Source organism: Castor canadensis, chromosome 15 (assembly GCF_047511655.1).
Source record: "Castor canadensis chromosome 15, mCasCan1.hap1v2, whole genome shotgun sequence".
Taxonomy (NCBI): Eukaryota; Metazoa; Chordata; class Mammalia; order Rodentia; family Castoridae; genus Castor; species Castor canadensis.
The window spans coordinates 32,072,745-32,098,988 of NC_133400.1; the positions used below are offsets into that span (position 1 = coordinate 32,072,745).

General features: G+C 35.2%; 1 protein-coding gene across 10 annotated transcripts in view; it reads right to left on the bottom strand.

Moving 5' to 3' along the window:
• Window positions 1-26,244, bottom strand: part of Chd9 (chromodomain helicase DNA binding protein 9) — a 220,820-nt gene that overhangs the window by 113,738 nt on the left and 80,838 nt on the right. For 9 of the 10 annotated variants that reach the window (XM_074055997.1, XM_074055999.1, XM_074056003.1 and 6 more), the window contains one exon: window positions 16,625-18,243. In XM_074055997.1, the coding sequence (XP_073912098.1) occupies window positions 16,625-18,079 (1,455 nt within the window). In that variant the 5' untranslated portion in view covers window positions 18,080-18,243. Of the gene's footprint in view, window positions 1-16,624; window positions 18,244-26,244 lie in introns of those variants that run through there. The other variant, XM_074056005.1, reaches the window with a different exon arrangement.

Here is a 26,244-nt window from a genome sequence, read left to right on the forward strand (position 1 = left end):
CTATCTTACCATATAATGTCCTCTGTCATATTCTGAGGCAGCAAAAATATCCTTACCAGATGCCGGCACCCTTTTCTTAGACTTCTCAGCCTCCAAAACAGTGAACCAAAAAACCTCCATTCTTTATAAATTCTTAGGCTTCAGGTGTATCAAGAGAAAACTGATTAAACAGTGTCCTGTCTCCAAAAGGTAGCCTACTTGATGTCTATTCAAAAATTCACTTTAGGGTTAGGGGTAGAGCTTAGTGACAGAGAGTGTGTTCAGCATGTGTGAGGCCTAAGCATCACAAATCACTTTTAGATATTACTTTTTATTATAGGTAATTTTATTATTATGTTTATCGAGTATACTATAGTTATTAATAAGCTAATTCATATCAATTTTAGCTCTAAAATTTATATTCAATTTATATCTCTAAAACCTAGTCAGTGTTTGACACAGTTTTTTTTTTCTTTTTTTGGACACAGTTTTAATATCTATACAATGAGAATAATCAATGTATTTATCTAATAAGCTTGAGGGTCTTTTTTTTTTTTCTTTTTTGGTGCTGGGATCGAACCCTGGGCCTCATGCATGCTAGGCAAGCACTCTACCACCAAGCTACATCCTGGCCCTGGTCTGTTATAAATTTTAATGAGATAATTCAATTAATACAGGAGAGGTTATTGTTCCCTATCACCAATGAAACTCATATATACAATAGGAAAGAAAATGATAACCCCATTTTGGAACCAATTTGGTAATATTTTATATAGTTAAACATACACTTAACAAATGACATCCAGCAATCCTACTCTTAAATATTCACCCAAGAGAAACGATAACGTATGATTAATTTTTTAAAAAAAGGTACACACAAATGTTTATAAAGGCTTTACTCATAATTGTCAAAATCTGGAAACAACGTAAATGTCCTTTGACTGGTAAATACATAAACAGTCTTGCTACATTAATATAATGAAAAATTACTCAATAACAGAAAGGGGAGGGGGAACTACAGAAAGGGAAAAATGCACCATGCTAAGTGGAAGAAGCTTAACTAATAAGCAACATACTGCATGATTCCATGTATAAAACACTCTCAAAGACTCCGAAAACTGCAAAGAAGAAACAAAAATAACTGGTTGTGAGGGTCTGGGGTTAAGGTAAAAAATTGACTACAAGAGGTATGCTGGAAGTTTTTGGGATGGTGGCATTAATCTATATGTTGACTGTGGTGTAGTTACATAGCTACTAGGTAACTACAGGAATTTTCAAAATTCACGGAACTATATAATTAAAAAGGTGAACTTTACAGGATATAAACTGTATCTCAGTAAACCTTCCCCCAAAATATTAATAGCCTTTAGGCCTTGACTTTCATACTAAGAAGCTAATATAAGAGTTCTAATAATCAAACCTCTAAACTAGGCGTGATGGTTCATACCTATAATCCCAGCATTTATGAGGTTCAGGCAAGAGGATCACTGGTTCACCAATCTGAGCTACATACTGAGACACTATCTGAAAAAAACAAGGACTGGGGGTACAGTTCAGTGGTAGAGCACCTGCTTAGCACGCCCAAGACCCTGGTTCTAAACCTAACACTGCAAAAATAAATAAAAGTAAAAATAAATATATAAAATATAACTAAACTTCTAAATCCAGGTCATGTCTTAATAATTTTTTCTCCTAAACCCAACAGTCTTTGAAGTGCTGTCTAAATAGTGCCAATTTCCAGATTTCTGGATGTATTTTCTCACTCATCTACTTTTATGAGCCCATGTAATATGTGGTTGGATCTCCTTAATTCCATAAAATTGGCTGAGCAGACTCATTTCTGTAAGCTACTGAAGGGCTTTCCAACTCCCACTACAGCTTTCCTACCCCATTCTCAACACACCATATAAACATGCACATATGCAGGCACATAAACTCTTTTGGTTTGTGTCATGTGATAGACACTGACCCCTTTTATGTTGGTCTGTGGAAAGTCTTTGATAGATGCTTCTCTAAAAGAAGACAGGCATTTTTTGGCCAACAAATCCATGAGAAGCTGTGAAACGTTATTGCCCATCAGGAAAATACAGATTAAAAGTCCTAAGGAGTTACCAGTGTCCATCTAACCAAACAGTACGAATTTTAAAAACTGACAAGGTGCTGGGTGTGGTGGCACACACATATAATCTTAGAATTTCAAAGAAGAGGGAGGATAGGGAGTTCAAGGACAGCCTAAGCTACAAAGTGAAACCCTGTCTCAAACTGCAAAGATGGAGGATAAAGCTTAGTGGCAGAACGCTTGCCTAGCATGCACAAAGACCTGGATTTGATATCTACCACTGCAAATAATGATAATAATGATGTTGCTGCTGATAATACCAAGGAATGAAGAGCCTGGAGCACCTGGAATCCTTATAGACTGCTGATGGGAATGTATAATTGTAAGCAGGATGTTATGGCTCTCCATTTTAATTAGTGGCGGCAGTTACTCTTCTGTAAATATTTGTCAGAACATGCACTAAAAAGGCTGACTTCGGGCTAGGGTATAGCTCTGTGGTAGAGCACTTGCCTACCATGTGTGAGACCCTGGGTTTATTTCTAGCAATTTAATATAAATTATACTTCAAAAATTAAAAAGAAAAGAAATGAACTAGTGGTACATTTTGGTGGATTTTAGTAATATGATTACATACATGCATATCCTTGTCTAAACTCATCACACTAAAAATGGGTGTATTCTGTTGTATGAGAATTATGCCTTAATAAAAACAGATTTTTAAAGTGTACTTATCAAATGTACAAGTAACAAGATTAATTTTACAATAATCTATTTAATAACATCTCTTCTTTTACTAGTTTTATTCCACTGCAAATTAAAATTAGATTATATTCTCCAATTTCTATAATTTATGCTGGCCTATTGCTAGTGGCAGATATCCAATTTAGAAAGTATTTGCTTAGAACATACTCTAATTAACAAACAAAAAATATGAGATTAAATACTGCCCATAAAAAAGCTGGTATTCTTAGTTTAGAGATAAAAATATATATGGCACACTTCACGTGAGAAAAGGAAGCCAAACGATAAGTGATCACATTTTTGAAAGGAAACAGATAAGGCAATATAAACCAGAGAAGACAAGGAAGACTTGGAACTGTATTCTCAAGGAATGTTAATTTTTACAAAGAAGTGACAGTGAGAAAACATTCAAGAAAGGAAGATAAGGCCTAACATGTGACATAAAATTTGTGTAGAGTAGAATTTTACAAGCTACATTCCAAGAGACTGTAAGATGTTAAAATAGTCACATTCAGATTCTGAGATGCTGCCTTGTATTTCCCCATTCTCGGAGAGTCATGATAAAGTTAAAAATATTTAAAAATTCACTGTAAGTGTCCCAATAGTCTGGAGATCTCGTAGAAAATGAGCTTGAATGGATTAGATAAGGCAAAATCATAAAAAAAAGTCTTAAGAGTAGACAAAAACAACTCTCTTACTTTTTTTGTTTTGTTTTGTTGGTATTAGGATTTCAAAGCAGGGCCTCCAAGCACTCTATCACATGAGCCACACATCACCTCCCTTTTTGCATTAGTTATTATTCAGGGAAGGGCTGAGCTTTTTGGCAGGGGCTAGCCTCAGACCTCAATTTCTCCTGATCCTCCTACCAGGAACTCTTACACCTACAACTTCCTTGTAGGTGAAATTATAGCATGTCCCACGACTCCCAGCTTGTCCTTTGAGATAGTCTCACCTTTTTATGCCAAGCTGGCCTTGACCTGCAAGCCTCCTATCTTTACCTCCCAAGTGGCTGGGACTATAGCTGTGAGCCACTGTGCCCAACAAACTATCCTGATTTTCTTGCCATTTAGGAATTTCTTTTGATTTCATACCTAAAGCTACTCAATAATCTTTTATGTTATTTTTTAAATTTCTGACCCTGCTGTTCATCACTTTTTTTGGAATCTGTTCCTATAGATTCAAAGACAATATGAATTTAGAACTGCTCTTTAATTCCTTTGTTGTTCTTTCTTCCCAAGATTTGGGACCAAATTTGACTTTTTTTTTTGCAGTACCTGGTTTGAACTCAGGGTCTACACCTTGAGCCACTTCACCAGCCCATTTTTGTGAAGGCTTTTTTTTGAGACAGAATCTCATGAACTGTTTGCCTGGGCTGGCTTCAAACTGCGATCCTCCTGATCTCTGTCTCCTAAGTAGCTAGGATTATAGGCGTGAGCCACTGGCACCCAGCCAAATTTGACTTTTCAGTCTACATTTTTTACTTCAATTACCTTGCCCCATAACTTCAACTGTCACTGATCACTCTATACCAGATATTCCCCAAATACCTACCTTTTGCATTCTAGTTGTATATTTTTCAACTGACTGCGGACTTCTCTACCTAAAGTAGCCATATTGCTTTTGCTCTATAATCTACTTCAAAACCAGCTTTTATTTATTATAGGTTTTCCCTGCCTAAGTCTTCACTCAGTTTAGCATTTAGGCCTTGCAAATGGTATCCATCTAACTTCCCAAATCTTTACAAAACTCACCAGCTGGTTAAGTACCACCAATTCATTAAAATAAAGATGGTTCCCCATCTTTAAAAAATGATGGGGCTGGAGATGCAGCTCAGGGGCTGAGCTCTTGCCTAGTATACAAGACCCTGGGTTTAAATAGTGGGAGTTGCAGATATAACTCAGAGGTAGAGCATTTGCCTAATATGCACAAGGCCTGCAGTCTGGTCTCTAGCACCACTGCTATAATAATAACAACAGTAACAATAAATTAAAATTTTAAAAAATAATATTTTTAAGGAATTCAGAAAATAGACATTCAGAAAATATTAGATAGGTATTACAGTGAACAACCTATTTATTAGATCCTTTTAACACAGAATACAATCTTATGTAGCTGGGACCAAATGTTATCCATATTTTATGGAGGAAGATATTAAAGTTTGGAAAGAGCAACAAACAAACTTAAAGTTATATGGCTGGTAAGTACAAGAAAGGAGTTTTAAACCCAAGGTTACCTAACTCCAAAGCCACTGTTTTTATTTTATTGTTAATGTTTAATAGTAAAGTTTTTTAACAGAAAAAAATGAACTGACAACCACGAAAGGGGATTAAACAGATATTAATACTTACTTGCTTCAAATCCTTTTTAAATAAATGGAGAATAACCCTCTTTTCCATTCTTTCCTCTTTTCTCCCCAGATGGATGTCTGTTTGTCTGTCTGCCTGCCTGCCTCTGTCTCTCTTTCCTTTATGACGTAACAGAAACACACAATGAAAACAGAACAATATCAAATAGTGGTTTGCTTCAGAAATGGAGAATAGAACTAGGGGATACAAAGGTTATCCACATTTTATTTCTTTAAGAAGAAAACAGATCTGAAAAAAACATTACATTAGTTAAACCTAGATGGTATTTTTATGAGTTTTTGTATACTACCTTCTATACTTTACTGGTTTTGCACTGCTATATTTAGTACCAATATATGGGTTACTGCTTATACAAAGTTTGGTCTAGAGACCAATATTGTTATTTTGCTTTTAGTTTTCAGAAACTGGTATCTTTAAATGGCTAAATCATTTTGATTCTAATAGCTGAAAAAAGTTACACAGGTGGATAGATGTTGATTGTAATTGTTAAAAGAAGGTGTGTTCTGCGCTGGGGATGTAGCTCAGTGGTTGACTGCCTAGGTTGTGCAAGACCCTGGATTCAATCCCCAGCACCACAGCCAAAAAAACGAAACCCACAGAGCTTAAAATTAAATATATCTGTTTTCTATACATCACTAAGTTTCCCCACAAAAAGTGTTGCCATCTGTATTTGCCTTTAGTATATCACTACCACTTTTTTGAGTATTTATAATCTCTATCATGCTTATCTCCCCTTCAAGGTAAAAGAAATTTAGAAGCTTCTTGGTGTCTCACTTCTGCAAATTATGCAAATCATTTCCATTTATGCAAGTTTTAGCTAATATTTTCCCAAACAGAAAAGGTAAATTTGAATCACTTGTGCTGGGATATGCTTGTAGTCCCTGCTATTTGGGAAGATGAAGCAGGAGGACCACTTGAATTGAGAAGTTACAGGTAGCATAGTAGGACACTCACTGCCTCCAAAAAAAGTAAAGGAAAAAAAAATCCCATAAACAGATATTCACATCTTACAGACGAAAAATATGCAGAAATAACTTGCCTAATACTATTATGACAGTAGTGGTAGGATCAGGAATTTAACTTAAACTGACTTCAAACCCAGTGCTCTTCCCATTTTAACAAGAAATTGACATCTGAAAGACCACTTCCAGAAGATTTTGTTCAACATTGGGCTTCAGAAACAAGGACTGATGTTAAGGACAAAGAAGAAAATTATTTATTCTTCTCCTTTCATAAATAGTTTACTTGATGATTAAAAAAAAAAAAAAACCTCACTAATTCAACTTATTGGTCATTATGGTTCAATTCCTGAACGAAGAGATACAACCATATGAGTAACATCAAGAAGATACTGAAAGCACAAGATATAATGGATGAGAGTTAGCTGCATTTTTATAAAATAAAATACAGTTGTCTTTTAGTGTCTGTGGAGGACTGGTTTTAGGATCTCCCCCATGTACCAAAATCTGCAGGTGTTCAAGTCTCTTATATAAAATGGTATAAGTATTTGCGTATTAGAGAAAAAAGTGATAATTATATTTTCTAACAATACGTTATATGTAAATGTCTTACTATAGCATGGTATTGCTCTCCTTAAACACTATAGAGTTCTACCTAGGTAAGGAACTTCCTAACCAGTTATGTTATGATCTTTTTAATCCTTTTTGCTTTTGCTGCATGTGGATGTAGTAAGATCTTGTCCAGCTCTAAAATTCTATGAATCTGTGACAAGTTCAGCGTAAACCTGTAATATTTACAGGTTTATACAAACATATATTCATATGGGGGGGGAATTTCCTTAAAGATTGTCACCCTTCCATAATTTGTAAGTATTCCTTGCACAGTAAATATGCAAGGTATTATTTACATGGTTGACCATAACAAATGACCAGATTTTATTTAACTAAAAACTACACTCCACACTTCCTGATTATATGCTTATCATCTCTTTTCATATTATTACCTATACATCAAATTGTATTAAAATATTTCCTCAATTTAAAGCTATTTCAGTTTACCCAGAGAATCTTAGCCACTTACATTTTAGAATTCCAGAACAGCTTTGTATTCATGTTGTAATAATAGGAATAAAGTTAGACGACTTTAGAACCTAACACATTAATTTCAATTTCAAACATTAATGATTGCAAGTAACTGAGTAGTCCGAAGGTACTTGAGAGCATACCTCACCAATACAATACAATACAATACAATACAATATAATTTTGTTAGACCTGCTTTGAAGTCTGGCTTGAATCTCATGCTCTACATACTGCACTAATCCAGAAATTTCTCACCAATTTCTCAGTTATCCCCACCCTAGAATTCTATTCCTGTTCATCTCTCATCTCTAAGTATACATGCTCAAAGTAAATAACCTTAAAGCTACTGTTAACAATTGCAGCTAATGTTACTCTCATTCCTTGGAGACAGTCCAAAGCTAACTCCTTTGTAACATAAAGCAGTTTAATAATTAAGATATTTCATAACTAATATTCTACAATTCCCCAGTTAAAACAGAACATTATATTCTAGAAGATTTGACAGAAATGTCAAAATAAAAAACTAGCCCACTTTAACTTTTTTTAAATTTTTTAAAATTGTTTTTTATTATCATATCATTGTTGTAATAGGGGTACATTGTGACATTTACAAAAGTTCTTACAATATATCGTAGTTGAATTACTCCCCCCCACACACACCCCTTTAACTTTAAAAAGCAACTCAAAAAGAAATTCTGATGCAAAATTTCTGTTTTGTGCTTTGCTTTAGCCAGACAACTAAGAATTCTGGAACTTCTTACAATACCATGATAAATGCATAAATTTAAATAAATTCTGATAGAGAGATGATACCTTATAAAAATTTTAATTTTTCTTACAGAAGCAATCTAAGTATTACTTAGGTAGTTTTTCTTCTTTGTCTAGGGTACAAGTAGAGTGAAAATAGATTAATTATACATGCATTTGCTGCTTTTTTTGACTTAAGCAAAGCTACCACTTGAAAAAAAATGACAAAGAGAATGGGATCCTCTTAAGTTCAATGGATATGAACAAAGTAGAACAAATCTTTCTTTAGTTTCATATGTTTTCTTCTCTTTTCATAATAACTTATAAAAATTAGTTATGCTACTGCTTAAGATGATTTTTAAATATATAATATTTAAAATAGTCTTATTTATTTATTATTGCTGAGATGGGGTACATTGTGACATTTTCCAATAGTCTTATTTAAGTTAGGATAATTACTAGAGGAATAAGAATAACTATCAAAATGTGAGAGCATTCTACCACCACCACCATGGAGGGAGGGGGGTATAATGAAAGTTTTTCAGGCTTAATAGAATACATTTCAACTATCCAGAAAATTTATTCATCTATAACTATAATTCCCCAACACTGTTGGGTGGTGGTTGCCTGTCGTATTTCTTTCCTTTTTCATCATTTGTAATTGCCACTCAGAAGCTAAACAGACAATATAAATGAGATGTCATACAATGAACCTAAAATTATAATCATAGAATCTTTTTTTTTGGTTTTGGTTTTTGAGACATCTAGTTATGCAGCCCAGGGTAACCTCCAACTCATGATCCTTCTGCCTCAGTGCTGGGATTACAGGCACAGAATAGTAAAAAATTGGATAGAATATCAATTCAATCCATTTTCCACCCAGAATAGAGAGTCCTTCCATGACACATCTGAGTTACTTCATCTCCTACTTTTGGTTAAAGAGCTTTATTTCAAACTTCTTCCTTATACTAAATGATCTCACTTCTACTGACTAGGCCTAATTCTGACCTTTAAAGTCTTTCAAAAGTAAACTATGTCTATCTTTGGAGCATTTGTTATCATCTTACAAACAATATTTTATTATTTATGTATTTATTTTTGGTAGTAGTGCAGTTTGAACTGAAGGATTTGTGCTTTTGATCCCAGCCTAGACCAGGATCCTCCTATTTACGCTTCCTACAGTAGCTGGGATGGCAGGCTCATCTGTTGGTTGAGATGGGGTCTTACAAACATTTTGGCCAGACTGACCTCGAACCACAATCCTCTCAAGAAACTACGATTATAGACATGAGCCATTACACCTGTAAGTGTAAGCTTACACACATATACATACACACACACAAAGTTAGAACACTTGGAAGTAGTATGATTTTAGTTTAGTTGTTCATTTAGGGTTTGTGTTTCCTATGCTAATGGATAAAACTATTGCTGATAGTAAATACTGGATGCATGGTCTTCTCCACTTAAAGGTTCTAAACTAAATTTTGCTTTAATACTAAGGTGTTTTTAGTAATGGAGAGAAGAGGAAGAAATCACTTAGCATGTTACTGTTATATATTAAAATGGATCAACCTACTTTGAAGTAAAGTGTGGAATCAAACTGAGATTGAATCCAATATGACCACTTACTGGCTATGTGACTTGAGGTTCATTACTTCACTTTCCCTCTACCTCAGTTTCCTGCTATGTAAATTGAAGGAAATAATCATATCCAAATAAAAAGACAGTAGAGATAGAACAATGTGTTAGTATGTCAGGTATTTAAAACAGTGCTTGTCATAAATATCTGTCAACTATTATAATTTATTAATATTCACCTAAATCCAATTATTATGGTAATATATGTATGAAAAATAAGAAGAGATGGCCGCCAATGGATCACATCTATAATCCTAGCTATTTGGGAGGCTGAGATGGGAAGGATTGAAGTTCCAGGTCAGCATGGGCAAACAGTTCAAGATCCCATCTCCAAATAACCACAGCAAAATGGACTACAAGTGTGGCTCAAGCAGTAGTGGACCTGCTTTGCATGTGCAAACCCCAGTCCCACCAAAAAAAAGAAGATAATCACTTTGATTCAGGTTTTTCCATGTCTCAATAATTGTTTTTTCTTTTTCTTTTTTTGAGAGAATCTCAGTATGTAGCCCAGACTGACCTCTAACTTGTGATCTTTCTGCTTCCATCTTCCCAGTGCTAGGATTACAAGTGTGACCACCACACCTAAGCCAATAGCAACCTTACTTTAATAAATACTGTATGTTACCAGCTTTACAATGGAAAACTATTCAGAGTCATTCAGAATAATTTTCAGAAAAATATTTCATGGCATGAAAAATGTATATATAATATTAATTGAAAGATTTAAACCACTCTTGGGGATATACCCAAAAGACTGTGACACAGGTTACTCCAGAGGCACCTGCACACCCATGTTTATTGCGGCACTATTCACGATAGCCAAGTTATGGAAACAGCCAAGATGCCCCACCACTGACGAATGGATTAAGAAAATGTGGTATCTATACACAATGGAATTCTATGCAGCCATGAAGAAGAACGAAATGTTATCATTCGCTGGTAAATGGATGGAATTGGAGAACATCATTCTGAGTGAGGTTAGCCTGGCCCAAAAGACCAAAAATCGTATGTTCTCCCTCATATGTGGACATTAGATCAAGGGCAAACACAGCAAGGGGATTGGACTTTGAGCACATGATAAAAGCGAGAGCACACAAGGGAGGGGTGAGGATAGGTAAAACACCTAAAAAACTAGCTAGCATTTGTTGCCCTTAACGAAGAGAAACTAAAGCAGATACCTTAAAGCAACTGAGGCCAATAGGAAAAGGGGAACAGGTACTAAAGAAAAGGTTAGATCAAAAAGAATTAACCTAGAAGGTAACACCCACACACAGGAAATCAATGTGAGTCAATGCCCTGTATAGCTATCCTTATTTCAACCAGCAGAAACCCTTGTTCCTTCCTATTATTGCTTCTACTCTCTCTACAACAAAATTAGAAATAAGGGCAAACTAGTTTCTGATGGGTATTGAGGGGGTGGGGAGAGGGAGGGGGCAGAGTGGGTGGTAAGGGAGGGGGTGGGGGCAGGGGGGGAGAAATGAACCAAGCCTTGTATGTACATATGAATAATAAAAGAAAAACGAAAAGAAAAAAAATAAAGCATAATATGTTTTTCTGCAAAAAAAAATTGAAAGATTTAATAATTTGCCAAAAAGTATACATTATATGATCCTAAATTTGTTTCATAAAATGCAAAAATATGGAGGTGGGGGCTAGGGGAAAGAGGATGACAACAGATCTGGCTGGATACTTTTCCAGTAAGTTCACCTTACTCACAGATTTATTAAATGTGGTTTTGATCAACCATGACTCAAAAAATAATTATAAAATTAAAAGAAATTTAAATTCACACACACATACATTACACAGCTCAGCTGGTGTGGAGCGGCTCTTTGCAGTCCCACATTATCGTCAGTTTTGTTTGAATTGTTGTGTGATCTGCTGAGTGTTTTCCTGCCCTTAATTTTGTGAAAATATGCCTCCCAAAAAACAAGGTGAAAGTTCATGTACTTAACTAAAGTGATAATGTGAAAATCTGAGTTGTTGAAAGGCAGCATGTCTTTAGCAGAAGTTAGACAGTGCTATGAGAAAAATGAATCAAGCATCTACATACAGTCCTGAACTCTATGTTCCCTGAACATTCACAGGCTTTTCTCTTTGGCAGTCTCTTTAGAATCAGATAAATGCGGATAACAAGGGTCTAAAATGTCACTACTTGTTATTTTTTTTTTAATTTTTATTTTTCAGGGTTTTTTTGAAGGTAGCCCAAGCTGGCCTCAAATTGGAGATCCTCTTGCCTCCATTTCCTCAGTGCTAGGACTGCAGGCATATACCACACACCTAATTTCAGTGGTTGGTTATCTTTTGATAACTTTTTTTTCTTTTTACCTTTATTTTCTTACTTTATTCATTTCTTTTTTGAGATCGGGTGTTGGTAGACAGCCCAGGCTGGCCTGGAATTTGTTATGTAGACCAGACTGACCTCCAACATGAGATCCTTTTGCCTCTTCCTCCTAAGTACTGGGATTACAGTCATGCATGTACCACCATGTTTTGTAGTAACTTCGTTTTCAAGTTTGTTTTCTATATGATCCCATTGTTTGCAACAACCACATATTAAATTTAACAGAAAAAAACTATCACCACAAAAAAAAATACTTTATGTGGGCTTCCCAAACCTGTCTTTAAGGTTTTTTTTTTTTTAAAGTTTATAAAAATAAGACTCTTGACCTTAAGGGGAAAAAAATTCAAGGTATTAAAGTAAGAAATTCATAGCCAGGCACCAGTGGCTCAAGCCTATAATCCTAGCTACTCAAGAGGAAGAGATCAGGAGAACTGTGGTTTGAAGCCAGCTCAGGCAAATAGTTCATGAGACCCTATCTCAAAAAACCCTTCACAGAAAAGGGCTGGTGGAGTGGCTCAAGGAGTAGGCTCTTAGTTCAAACACTAGTACCGCAAAAAAAAGAGAAAGAAAGAAATAAAGAAATTCATCAGAATACAAAAGCCAAGAAAGCATTATGCATAAGCACATCCTAAAATTCTATTTCTTGTTTTGCTTGCTGGTTTAGCCATCTACAATAACATGATTAATTTACAAACACTGAGAGATCACATAATGCTCCATGTTATTTCCACTTCACAAATTAATACAAAACTAAAGATCTTGTGTTACAAAACAGTAGAAAATATTTGCCACAAGAGTAACAAAAAGCTTAGAACATTATTCTCTCAAAATTCCTTTGCTCTTTTCGGTGTAATTTTTACAAGAGATGAAGATAAGCTAACATTCGGAAACACTGGCAATAGCTTCTCCCTCACCCCCACCTTCCCACACCATCCTTAAGCTTCTTCTCTCAGCATCCAGGCTCTCTTTTCTAAGTGGTGAAATTCTAGAGTAAAAAATAGAAGTGTTCTCAGTAATATTCACTGTTTTTAACAACTGACACAGAATTCAGGGTACTCTAAGATATTTGAAATTATATCTACAATCACACCACTTGAGGAAAAAGAAAAGGCAAAGCTTAGAAATATTCTTTAAATATCCAACATTTCACTGAAGTTTTCTAGACATCTGAGTAAAGTGTCACCAGTGAGTTTTTAACTAGCAGATTAAAGAATTACCTATCTTATTTAGGCTATAATAAAATATATCTCAAAATTATCTTTGATAAACTAAAAAAAAAAAGCCACTATTTTAAATCTTTAAACCTTCGTATGTAATCATGCTAACTATTACAAGGAAGAGAGAATTAAAGAAACCTGATCCCCCTCCTCCAGAAAAAAAGACTCAAAAAAATTTCAGCAGAGCTATCATAATAAGAAGCCCTTATTAATACACCAGCTACATCATACCCTTAGCCATCCAAACATGCCAAAAATTATATAGGCAAAAATTCTGCATACTGTCAGAACTTGTTATAAATTCTACCTACTAAATCATCTGAATTTCATATTTTTAGGATATATGACTTTGAGCTCAGTACATCTAAAACTAACATTCAATCCATAATAAAAATCATCATAATCATACCATACCTCTCTACCATTCCATCTCTTCTCTTCACCCCGCAATTGGTGAAACCCAGTATCACTTTTAACATAAGAAGTCTGATTAACAGACTTTCCATAGGTCAAAAAAGGTATTTCCAAGCTTATTTATAAGATTTGGGACACATTTAAAAACAAAAAGGTCTGGTGGAGTGGCTCAAGTGGTAGAGTGCCTGCCTAACAAGTAGCAGCCCTGAGCTAAAAACAAAAAAAAATTACATATATATATATATATATATATATATATATATGAAATCATTGTAGAATAAGATGATTTACAAAGGACTGGTTATGATGAGTTTGAAAAGAATTTTTCTTACAAGCTATATGTCTACATGCTAGCAAGAGACTACTTTAGCCATTTATATTATATTTCATTCTAAATTTTAAGTGTCCTTATTACTTTTTAAACCCAGGGGAACACCTTTAGAAAAACAGGATTTAAAAAACAAAAATCAACAAAAAGGTGAATTAAAATGAAAAGAAATAAAGTTAACAAATTTTGTAGTTTATAACTTCAATTAGATAATACACAAAGAGATTAACAGTCAGAAACCTACATACAAAGTATGTAGATGAACCCAAGTTTAATCGGTGGAGACGTTCCCCATGGTCCTTCTGACTAACATGCTCAGTCCTCTTCCAGTAGAGGGCGCAAACTCTCAGAACTCAACTCATTCACAAGAAGAAAGGGAGATGAGTTGTAATGCCTTTTAAGTATACCTTTAGCACATCTACTGAGACATTTTTAAAATGTGTGTTGAATACTATTCGAAACAGAATTAAAATAAACCCAATGGACAAAACACTGATTTTATCTTTTTCAAATAATGAAAAAATGGTCCCAAAATATTTAATTTCCATGGTATATTTCATTACTGATTCTCACTGGTCACCAAGGTATTAAAGCATTTTATAAGCAATTTGATAAGATACCAAAAAAATACAAAATATTACATGACATATATTTTTATTTTAATAGTAATACGCTCACCTGACACAAAAAATATAAACTACTAAAATAAAATAACTGTACTACGTTGACAACCTATTTCCTTCTGGCATATTTTCATTTGCATATTCTAATTTGTTATGAAAAAAAGTGTTCAGTACTTGACTATAAGCTAGGCATAATCTTAAGCACTTTTAATGTTATACCTACTAACCATTTCCAAAGCCCTATTAGATAGATCTATTATTTCATATTTGCAATGAGGAAAAAGAGACAGAAATTACATAATTAGCTCAAAGTCACACAGCTAATAAGTATGAGGGGCCAAGATTGTTTGTTTATTTATTTACTTATTTTGGTGGTACTGGAGTTTGAACCCAGGGCTTCAAAACTGCTACTAGGCAGGCACTCTGTCACTTGAGTCATTCCACCAGCCCAGAAGCCAAGATTTTAAACCACATGGTTTGGTACTGTTTTTATTTATTTATTTATTTTATTGACAATACAGGGGTTTGAACTCAGGGTCTCACACTTGACTCTGTGTGTGTGTGTGTGTGTGTGTGTGTTTGTGTGTGTGTGTTATTTTTGAGATAGAGTCTTGCTTTTTGCTCAGGCTGACCTGAGAGATCCTCCTGAGTAGCGAGAAATACAGATGAGAGCCACTGGGTACTGGGTGGGGAGTGTGCTTCAAATGGTAGCACACTTGCCTAAAGTACAAGGCCCTGAATTTGAACTCTAGTAGAGTAAAAAAAAAAAAAAACACACACACATACACACTTGCTTTTTCCTGACTTCATTAACATTCACGTCTTCAATGTTTATAATAGTTCATAAATATAGATATGTTAATAAGCTATGTTCTTTCTAGTTGTCTCTCACAAACATAGTAAGGGAAATATCTTTGGACATATTAATTTGGCTATGTTTGGGTTACTGTAATGTATCACCAAACTGCTTTTCAAAAATATATGTATTAAGTACTAACATTTAAAAAATTTGTTCCTAATAGGTAATTAAACAATGTTTCAAATTAAATTTTTACTATTAAAACTGCAGATTATCCAGGTTTTATTTATCTTTATTTTCTCTTCTGTGAATTTCATCCTATTTGCTTTATCCAGTTATCAACTGAGATGCTGTCTGTCAATTTATATGAACTTTTTATAGGAATATTAATACTATGTTCATCATATTTACAGTAAAAATTTTCCATTCTGCTATTTTTCATTTGTTATTAAGGCTTTGTTTCTTTTTTTTTTTTTGGTCCTTTTGGGCCAATGGTTTGAATTCAGGGCTTTACATTTGCAAAGCAGCTACTCTACCACTTGGATACATCAGTCCATTTTGCTCTGGTTATTTTAGAGATGAGGTCTCACAACAAACTATTTGCCTGAGTTGGTCTTGGACCTCAAACCTCCCAATCTTAGCTTCTCAAGTAGCTAGGATTACGTAGGTGTGAGCCACCATTCAGCTAAGGCTTTGTTTTTGATAAAATAACCTTCTATTAAAAATAAACACAAAAGTAACAAAAGATGTCTTAAATACCAGTACCACCAAAAAAAAAACAAGTCTATTGCTTTGAGCACATCAATGAATCTCTTGCAGTAAGATTTTCATTTGTATGTTTGTTCATTCATTCACTCATTCATTCATTCATTTAGAGTGCTGGGAATCAAATCTAGGTCCTTACACATGCTAGGCAAGCATCTAACCCTGAGCTATATAAACCATGTTCCTTAAGACTTTTTTTTGTGTTTTTGGTGGGACTGGGGTTTTGAACTTGGGGCTTCAAACTTACAAAGCAGTCACTCTATCACTTGAGTCACACCTTCAGTTATTTTGGAGATGGGGGGTCTCTTGAACTATTTGCTCAGGCTGGCCTTGAGCCTTGATCTTCTTGATCAAAGCTTCCAAAGTAGCTAGGATTACAGGCGTGAGCCACCAGTGCCCAGCTTCCTCAAGACTTTTCAAAGCAAGATAAACCCGTCAAAATACACTACTCAATAGAGTTCTGAGTTGATAAAATCTTGATTAGGTCTCATATAGAATTAACTCAATGAGCAAAAAAAAGCCCAATCTACCCCAAGTTGCTTAAATAAAAAGAGTTACATACCTGTCGCTGTAAATACAGGCGATTTCTGTCATGTAAATGCTGATGACTAGAAAATGATGAATGCCAACTCCGAGCCTGATATTCCAACTGAGTTTGAGGAATATCAGAAGGTCGTGCTACAAGATGTGAAGTAAAGTGTCGATCAAGGTCATGATCCAAAACATGATTTGAATTATCTTGTCCAAATGTTGACTCATCAAATTGGGGAAGGAGACCCTCCTGAAGCAGCTCATCTGGGTCAAGTCCTGTGAATGGCTCAGTATGAGATTCTACTTGATGAAGTAAATTCTCTTCTAAAGTTGAAAAACCATTAGTTTCTACATGATCATTGAAATGGCCCATTTGAGTTCCTGAGTCAACAGGATCTTGGAAGTTCATGTGCACAGGAGATAATTTTGAATTGCTGTAATTACCCTGAGGATGTGACGAATGCAACATTTGGAAATTATTTGAATTCAATGATGCACTGGGGTTTAGGATATGTGGAGTGGATTCTTGCTTGACTCCCCGATGAGGTGAAAAGGAATTACTTCCAGTAAAATCAGATAAAGTTTGATTTGTATGATTAGGTACAGGAACTGCAGAAGACTGAAGGAGACTGTTGGGTGATACATGATTACTAGAAAAGGAATAATGTGAAGAAAAGTGCTGTGAATTACTAACAGAACAAGGAGTCATATTTGGAGACAGTCCATTAAAATTTCCTTCTTGATGATTGTTACACTTGAGGAAGTGTACTGAAGGGTTTGACGTCTGAGAAAATTGCATCGGAAGAGACTGTTGTGAAGTAGATGCATTAGTAATTTGTGATGGGTGGTTAACATTCACTCTGTGTGGACCAGAAACACTAACATCTATAAAATTTTTAGACCGGCCAAGAGAGTTTTGCCCTGGGTTAAGATTATTTCTATTTTGTTGTGAACGTAATGAAGTACACTGTGTTTGTTGTTCATTGGCCTGAAATAAGGCGAAGTCATGGTGTGCCACAAAGTTTTTACTTTGATGCATAGGATGTGAATGTCCTTGTTGGTGAAAAGGAGATCCATTTTGATTAGAAATACTAGTAGCTGTCTGATGGCCCCACATTGGACTGCCATCTGCTACATCTGGAAACAAACCATTAGGTTGGTTTGGGGGGTGGATAGGAGAACAATTAAACTGAGAGTGTGGAGATAACACATGTTCAGCTGGACTTCCAAAAGATTGATTAACTTGGTGAAATTTCATTGAATCAAACTGATTTAACTGTTCAAAATCAGTCATCTTCTGATGTGTTGGAGTACCTTGAACATGGTTCAGCGAGTCTATGTGCAAAGGTTCAAACTCTGCACCCAAGTTCAATTCATCAACTAATGACACAGGTACTGGGTGTATAAATGCATCATCTGACAAACCTTCTAAGGTCTCACCGAAAAGATTGGCATCATCAAAAAAGTCCATGATCGGATCTGTCATCTTGAAAGTTCAGTAACAATCTGGGCTGTTAACTCCAAAGGGAGTATATTTAGCTTCTCTATAGTAGATATTATTGGATCATTTTTGAAGATCATCAACTAATCCAAAACAGGCCAATGTTCATTATTGCTCCAGAAAATGGCATGTCATGATGTGTCAGAATCCTAGGAAAATAAAACAAAGCAATTTAAATTTAATGATGAGTATTCATTAAACTTACATAAACAAAGTTTATATATAGTATTTTTATAAAATAATTCATTGTAAATAGCATTAATATTCCCTACAAGGAAAAAAAGCCCCCTGTTCAGATATGAATATATACATTTAAAAGTAATAGTACAAATTACTTCACTTTGAAGTGCATATATTATGACAAAAGAATATAAAGTAAGTCTAGCATGTCACCTTCTCCCATACCATTAAATGGTTATCACTCCCCAGCACTTCTGCCAAATGTATAAGATATATATGTACTATACTTCAAAATTATGTTTTGTTAAGATAGCTGGTACTAGACCTTCTCAGGTTAATAAATTCATTACAATCTTTTTCTAGATTACTTCACAGGGTATATGTGGAAATGCATTAAGAGCAATTGCACGAGGTCATAAGTTGACCCACAATGAGATAAAAGTTAGCCATTTGGTTAGCTGAAGGACAGCACAAACACGTGCTGGGGGAGATGTTGGGAGATATCCTTACATATTTCTACCATAGTCCTTTTGCTTATCTACGATGGAAGTCCAGCCTTCCTAACAGCCAAAGGATTTAGACACCTGTGAAACAAGAGAAACTATCTTCCTGTAAATCACTTGTATTCATTAGTTCATCCCTAATGTAACTCTCTTAAATCATTTATTGTTATATTTATGAAACAGTGTAAATTTTGAGACTCAAGCAGAGAAGAAAATAAACAAGTATCTTGCACTAAACAATAAATTAGTCATAAATAGTCTCAAAAGAAAAATGATAAGCCAGGCCCCAGTGGCTCATTCCTGCAATTCTAGCAACTAAGGAGGCAGAGATCAGAAGGATCAAAGTTTAAAGCCAGCCTGAGGTTGGCTTCATGAGACCGATCTCCAAAAAACCCATCACAAAAAACGGTTGGTGGAATAGCTCAAGGTATAGGCCCAAAAGAAAGAAGAAAAATGATAGCCCAGTGTGGTGATACACACTTGTAATCCCAGCACTTGAGAGGCTGAGGCAGGAGGATTGCAAGTTTGAGAATGGCCTGGGCTACATATGGAGATCCTGTCTGAAAAAAAAAAAATTATACTTATGCATATGATGGTCCCTTGGTATCTGTGGGGAACTGGTTCCAGAACACCCTCCCCTCAGATACCAAAATCCATAGATGTTCAAGTCCTTATATAAAATGTCCTACTATTTCCACATACTCCTACACTAGTTACCCTAGGTAACATACAATACCTAATACAAGGTAAATGCTATGTAAACAGTCATTATACTACACTATTTAGGGAATAATGACAAGAAAATTATTCCAACCTATGGTTGACCAAATCCTTTGATGCAGAACCAGAGGATATGTATGGTGTGTATACACACACACACACACACACACACACATACACATTTCTGATGTGAAGAAAGGATCTAATGTTACATGCTAATATTAAATAGCTAACCATTATTGTTCCAGACTTCTTGCACCATTCTAAACATTCTTTTTTTTTTTTGAGGCAGGGTCTCCCTTTTTAGCCAGGGTAGCTTCAAACTCCTGATCTCCTGTCTCAGCCTTTAAGCGCTGAGATTACAGGCCTATACCACCTTGCTCAGCTCATTCCAAATATTCAAACATTCTTAAAGTAATTTATGGTTCTGCCCCCACTATTATGCACAGAGAACCACCAATGAAAATAGTTGCTCTTCTTCATATTAGCTTATTCAAAAATTACCAAAGGGCTAAGAAACTTTTTCTAGAACTTCCATTTTGGAATGTCCATATTAGGAAGTATAAATTTTCTAAACAAAATTTCTACTCACTATTTAGATGTCATTTTTTTTAATTCTAAGAAGTAAAAATAACCAAATCTTAATTAATTTTACCTAGAAATTGGTTTATTATCTATCACAATGGCATTTATGTACTTTGATTAAAAAATTTAGAAGCAAAATTCAGAAAAAGATTTTTATCAGATTATATAATTGTGAGACAAAACATATGGAAGACTATGTGATCTGAACTAAACAAAGCATTAATCAAAAAGTAAGAAAGGTTGCTGATTACTGGTGGCTCACATCTGTAATCCTAGCTACTTGGGAGGCTGAGATCAGGAGGAATCGAAGTTAGAGGCCAAACTGGGCAAACAGCTGGCAAAATACCATCTCCAAAGTTAGAGCAAAATGGACTGGAGGCATGGCTCAAGTAGTAGAGTGCCTACTCTTCAAGTGCAAAGCCTTGACTTCAAACCCCAGCCCCACCAAAAAAACATTTAAAAGGCAGGACTAGTAACTTTTTTAGAATATACTTTATATTCAGCTATAGACACATTATTAGTGAACATCTATGTATACCTAAGTCATTAAATCAGGAAAGAATGCCTCCTGTTTTTATATGGGTGTATTATTGTCAAGTGGAACATCTAAAAAAAACATAATGGAAATTATGAAATCCAGTATTTCATCAATTAATGAGGTACATCATTAGTTCATATAGATAAAGGAAAATATTGTCAGGCAGGCACAGTGGCTCATACCTATAACCCCAGCTAACCTGGAAAGTAGAGATTAGGAAGACTGCAGTTTGAGGTCAGCCTAGGCAAAAAGTTTAGAGAGACTTCATCTTAACCAAAAAACTGGGTTTGATGGTACATGCCTGTGATCTGAGCTATGTAGGAGGCTGAGGGTAGGAGGATCATGGTCTGAGGATGGCTTCAGGCAAAACATGAGATCCTGATATATTTGATATATTGTAAGAATTTTTGTAAATGCCATAATGTACCCCACCCAGCACAACAACAAAAATTTATGCAAAATGCCTATTATATATAATATATAAATATTTACAAAATTCAAAGGCAATCTTAAAAAACAAAACAGTGAGACCGTACTGAAAAATAGCTAAAGTAAAAAAGGGCTGGAGGCATGGCTCAAGTGATAGAGAGCTTGCTTAGCAAGTACAAGGACCAAACTTCAAACACTTCTATGCCAAAAGAAAAGAAAAATATTGACAAACTGTGACATTATGCCACTTGAAGTTTTTATTTTATAATTAATGATTTTAAGTTACTTAGAGTTGACTCATTCTAAGAGATCTGAAAATTTCTTGTGTTTAAGGTGCTTTGCTTAGTTCATAAAACACTTAATTGTTGCTTTGCAAGAGAATATGGAATTGCGTCATCTTTAACAACAATATCGAATTCATGCTCTATTGCTGCTTCTATGCAACTCTGCATGCTCGAGGACTTTTTGGTTAAATGCTGTGTAACAGTACAATCTTTTAAAACACATTTTAACTAGTGGCTTGGCTCAAGTGGTAGAGCGCCTGCCTACGAAGCACAAGGCCCTGAGTTCAAACCTCAGTACTGAAAAAAAGAAAGGCATTTTAAATAGGGACTGGAGGTGTGGCTCAAGTGTTAGAGTACTTGCCTAGCAAATGTGAGGTCCTGAGTTCAAATCCCAGTACCACCAAAAAAGGTATTTTAAATAGTAATAGTAATATGCATAGCACTAACAATGTACATAGCCATACGGAAGAGATAATAGTATCAACAGCATGACTAAAAGTTTGTGCACAAATAGGCAGTGACAATTACTACATAATTACTATATAAGCTATTAATACAAATACAGACTGAGACATCTGTCTGAGACACATCCCAATTTCAAAGCTCTGAAGTGAAAAACATGCATCTCAGGATTGATTAAAGTACTTTCTTAAATACTAGAATGTATTACTTCAGAAATTCAGAACCCAGGGCTGGGGATGTAGCTCCGTGGTAAAGCTCTTGTCTAGCATGCATAAAGCCCTGGGTTCTGTCCCTGGTACTGCAAAAAAACAAAAAATTAGACCCAGAGCTACAGAAGACTATTGCTGAAAATGAATGTTAAAGATTACCTGAATTATATAACATCTTAGTGTGATAATAGTAAACTTATTAAGGCATACAGAACTTATACAGACTTATAGGCAAGTAAATTTGTTTTATTCTTTAAAAATTAAGAATTTTTAAAAGACTATTCTGGAAATAAATTTATGATTTACCTGAGTAGCAATATTCCATACAGAAAAAATCTGGGGTACTCTCTGAATTTTAATTTGCTAAAACAGGACGTTTACTACCTGAGGTTTAACTAAAAACAGGGGTGGGGGGAGAATAGTAATTTTAATTAAGAAAACAACTTTGTTGTTTATTCATCCACTGAACACTTATTGGTAGATGACTTGCAGTACTAGGATGATGAAAAATAACTGGTGTCTAAGGGAGAGACAGACAAGTAAACAATCCATTGCCAATATATATTAGCTGTGCTTTGATAAAGGTAAATACAGAGGAGGAATACCTAATGGCAAAGAACATGAACACAGACACCAATGCTATAATATATTAATAAGATACACATTTAATATATGACAAGATAGTAATCAACCTTAGTTAAGAAATGTGAATGATGAAAAAAATGCCCTGCCAGTGCCAGTGGCTCATGCCTGTAAATCCTAGCTACTCAGGAGGCAGAGATCAGAAGGATCACTGTTTGAAGCCAGCCCAGGCAAAGTTCAAGAGGCCCTATCTAGAAAAAACCCATCAACAAAAAAAGGGCTAGGAGTGGCTCAAGGTGTGCTGATGGGGGGTACACTGTGGCATTTACAAATGTTCTTACAATATATCAAATATTTCATAGTTGAGTTCACCCCCTCCATCATTCTCCTTTATCCCCCCCCCTTCCCTACTCCTGAAGAGTTAACAGGTATTATTATTTCCATTTACATGCATGTGTACACAGTATTTGCAGTAGTGCAAATTCCTCTTTAAATCTATTATCTTCATTCTAGTAAATGTCTATACCATATTCAAGTCTAATTGTGCGTTTGTATGTGTAGGTTTTTTTTTAATGGACCTCATTTTATTTTCTTCATAAAAAACAAAAGACAGAGCTTAGAACTGGATCATTTGCCCCTTTCTCTTCTTATCTTCCCCCAGTTCGAAATGCTTGAATGCTCTTAGTAACCAGCATTCTCTTAGCTCTGCAGTTGGGTTCAACACACTCTAGCCTCAGCATAATTTTCTTTGAAGTTTTATCTTTTTTTCTGGAAAATCAGATCAGTCTACCCATCACAGCCACTCTGCTTCCTATCATAACACCATTTTCCCTGGATACACAGAGAATCCTTGCCTTCTTGTACTGTGACACTTTATAAGGTTGGTGCTTGCCATACTTTTTACAGAAAGTCTGCCAGGTTTTAAGAATGTTAACCAAGATTTCAGGAGGGTTATCGGTACTAAAAAAAAGCTGTGTGTGTTTTTTGAGACAGGGTCTTGCTATGTAGCCAAGGCAAGTCTGGAACTCACTATGTAGCCCAAGCTGGTCTCAAACTCAAAAGCCTCCTGCCTCAGCTTCCTGAGGGTTGGTATTATAGGCATGTGCCACCACACCTGACATGTCAGTCTAATTTTAACTTATTAATTAAGCAAGTTCTAATGAATAGTTTGATTATATTCAAAGCACCTTCTTTTTTTCCTTAGCCATACTGGGGTTTGAACTCAGGGCTTCATGCTTGCTAGACAGGTGCTCTACCACTTAAGCCAGGTCTCCAGCCCATATCCAAAGCATCTTTGCATAAACTACAACAGTTCTTGCCCTCAAGATGAGACTCTAAATGAAGGAAGGGAAGGAAAATAAGAATATACATAAGAAATTATATATTGAATAAAATATGGTAAAAGTGGTCTAAGAGAGGCATAAGTTCATTGATAAAGTGATTTATGAAGGAAAAAGAACATACTTGGCTAGCATTCAGGAAAAGCTTCTTTGAACAGGAAGCACTTGATGGGCTCTTTATAAGGGGATTTTATAAGAGCAGCCCAGGCAAAGGGTTCAGAAATAAAGAAATGATAGCAATGGAGTACATGTTTAGGAAACATAACACCCATTGTGAAGGATACACAAACAGAGAAAAGTAGAAAGTAAAGCAATGTCAAACAAATGCAGAAATATAAATGGAATACTGATATAAGGGACCTTATCACTTGTACAATGAAATAGTGTATCTGAGGGACAGTTCTTCTAAGGTTGAAACAAGTATTTGGAGTTGAAATTAAATTATTTACCTATCTTTGTTTCCACATTTATTCAATGCTAATTATACAATGATTATACAAGATGGATGCAAACATCAGTAGGACAGAATTCCTGCTTTCAAAAAACTCAATCTAGGGCTGACAGAGAGGGTCAAGTGGTACAGTGCCTGTCTACCAAGCTTGAGGCCCTAAATTTAAGCCCCAATACCACAAAAACAAAACAAACTCGATGTAGAGGAGAGGAAAATACATAAACAAATAGTATGACACATACCTTAATAGAGGTAGCACAGATTAGACAGCAATTAGCTATTCTTAGAAAAGGTCAACAAAGGCATAGAAATGAAGTAACATTTGAGCTAGGCCTTAAGAATAAAAATGAGATAACTGAATATGAATTCTGTAACAGAATTTACACATATAAACTTACTTCAGTTGCAAACTGACTTTCTCCAATTATTGCTTTTGCTCCAAAACATTTCTACACACTTCAAATAGGTCCCTCAACATTTCTTAAATAAAAGAATTAGTCTTCCCAATAAGGAATAAAAAAGACTAGGCTTCAATTGTTTTTAAAAAAGCCAGGAAGGGCCCTGGTTCTATGCCCTTCCAGCAGTATGAACTTGAGAAGATCATATAATTTTTGCTTTCATCGCCTAAAAAAAAAAAAAGAAGAATTACAATAAAAACTATTAACTACATATAGTCCTGTATACCTGAAAGGCAAATTATAAAATGCCAAAAAAAAAAAAAGGTAAAAAATTGTTTCTATCAGTCAACTTAACACATAATTAAGAGAATTAAGCTGCTTTTACAACTCCCCGCCTCCCTGTATAGTGTAGAAATGGCCAGAGCTAAGGCAGGACATGGCAATTCGGGAATGGACAGATCATAAGGTTAGTCAGAGATAACAAGAGGTCAGCCGAGGTCTGCAATACAGGGCAGACCTGTATTATATATTATGCTAAAAAATCTAGACTTTATTCTAGCGCTAATAAGGAGCTATTTCACTGACTAAAATTTCTTCTTTGATTTAACACCTGATTAATATTTTTTACTATGGGGAAATCATTCTTAATGGTAGCTATTCACATTTGAAATTTTTTAAAGAGTGAATAGCAGCTCTTTCAGTGACATTGATGGAAATAAATACTAAAGATATACCCTGAAACTTTTTAATAAAATGATGACAGAGGACCTACCTTTTTTTTTTTTTTAAACACACGGAGTCTTACTACAATGCCCATACTAGCCTTGAACTATAGGCTCAAATGATCCTCAGCCTCCAAACAGCTGTGACTATAAGTTTGTACTTACTGTGCTTGTGATTACAATATTAATCATTTTATAGAATATCTTCACCTGGTAAAATAAAAAGCTACCATATATTAGTTTACTCAATTAAAAAACTGGTCTGTGAACTTGTAAATATAACTCCTGTTTAGACATTCAAACTATACTTCAGTATCTGTTAAAAAAAATTCTAGGAACTAAGCCAGGCACCAGTGTCTCAAACCCATAATTCTACCTACTCAAGAGGCAGAGATCAGGAGAATCTGTAGGTTCAAAGCCAGTTGAGGCAAATAGTCCACGAGACCCTCTTGAAAAGAGCAAACACAAAAAAAGGCTGGTGGAATAGCTCACGTGGTAGAACGTGTGCCTAGCAAGTGTGAGGCCCTGAGTTCAGACCCCAGAAACTCACACACAAAAGTGTCTATGAATTGGAGAAGTAGCTTAAAGGTAGAGTGACTGCCCATGAGATTATTTAAAATAAACCTAACCCCTTTTGTAAACCACAAACCAAACTCTCAGCTGGACTTGGTGGCTTACACCTGAAATCTCAGCACTGGGAGGGTAAGGCAGAGTAATGACTGAAGCCAGCTTGGGATACATAGTAAA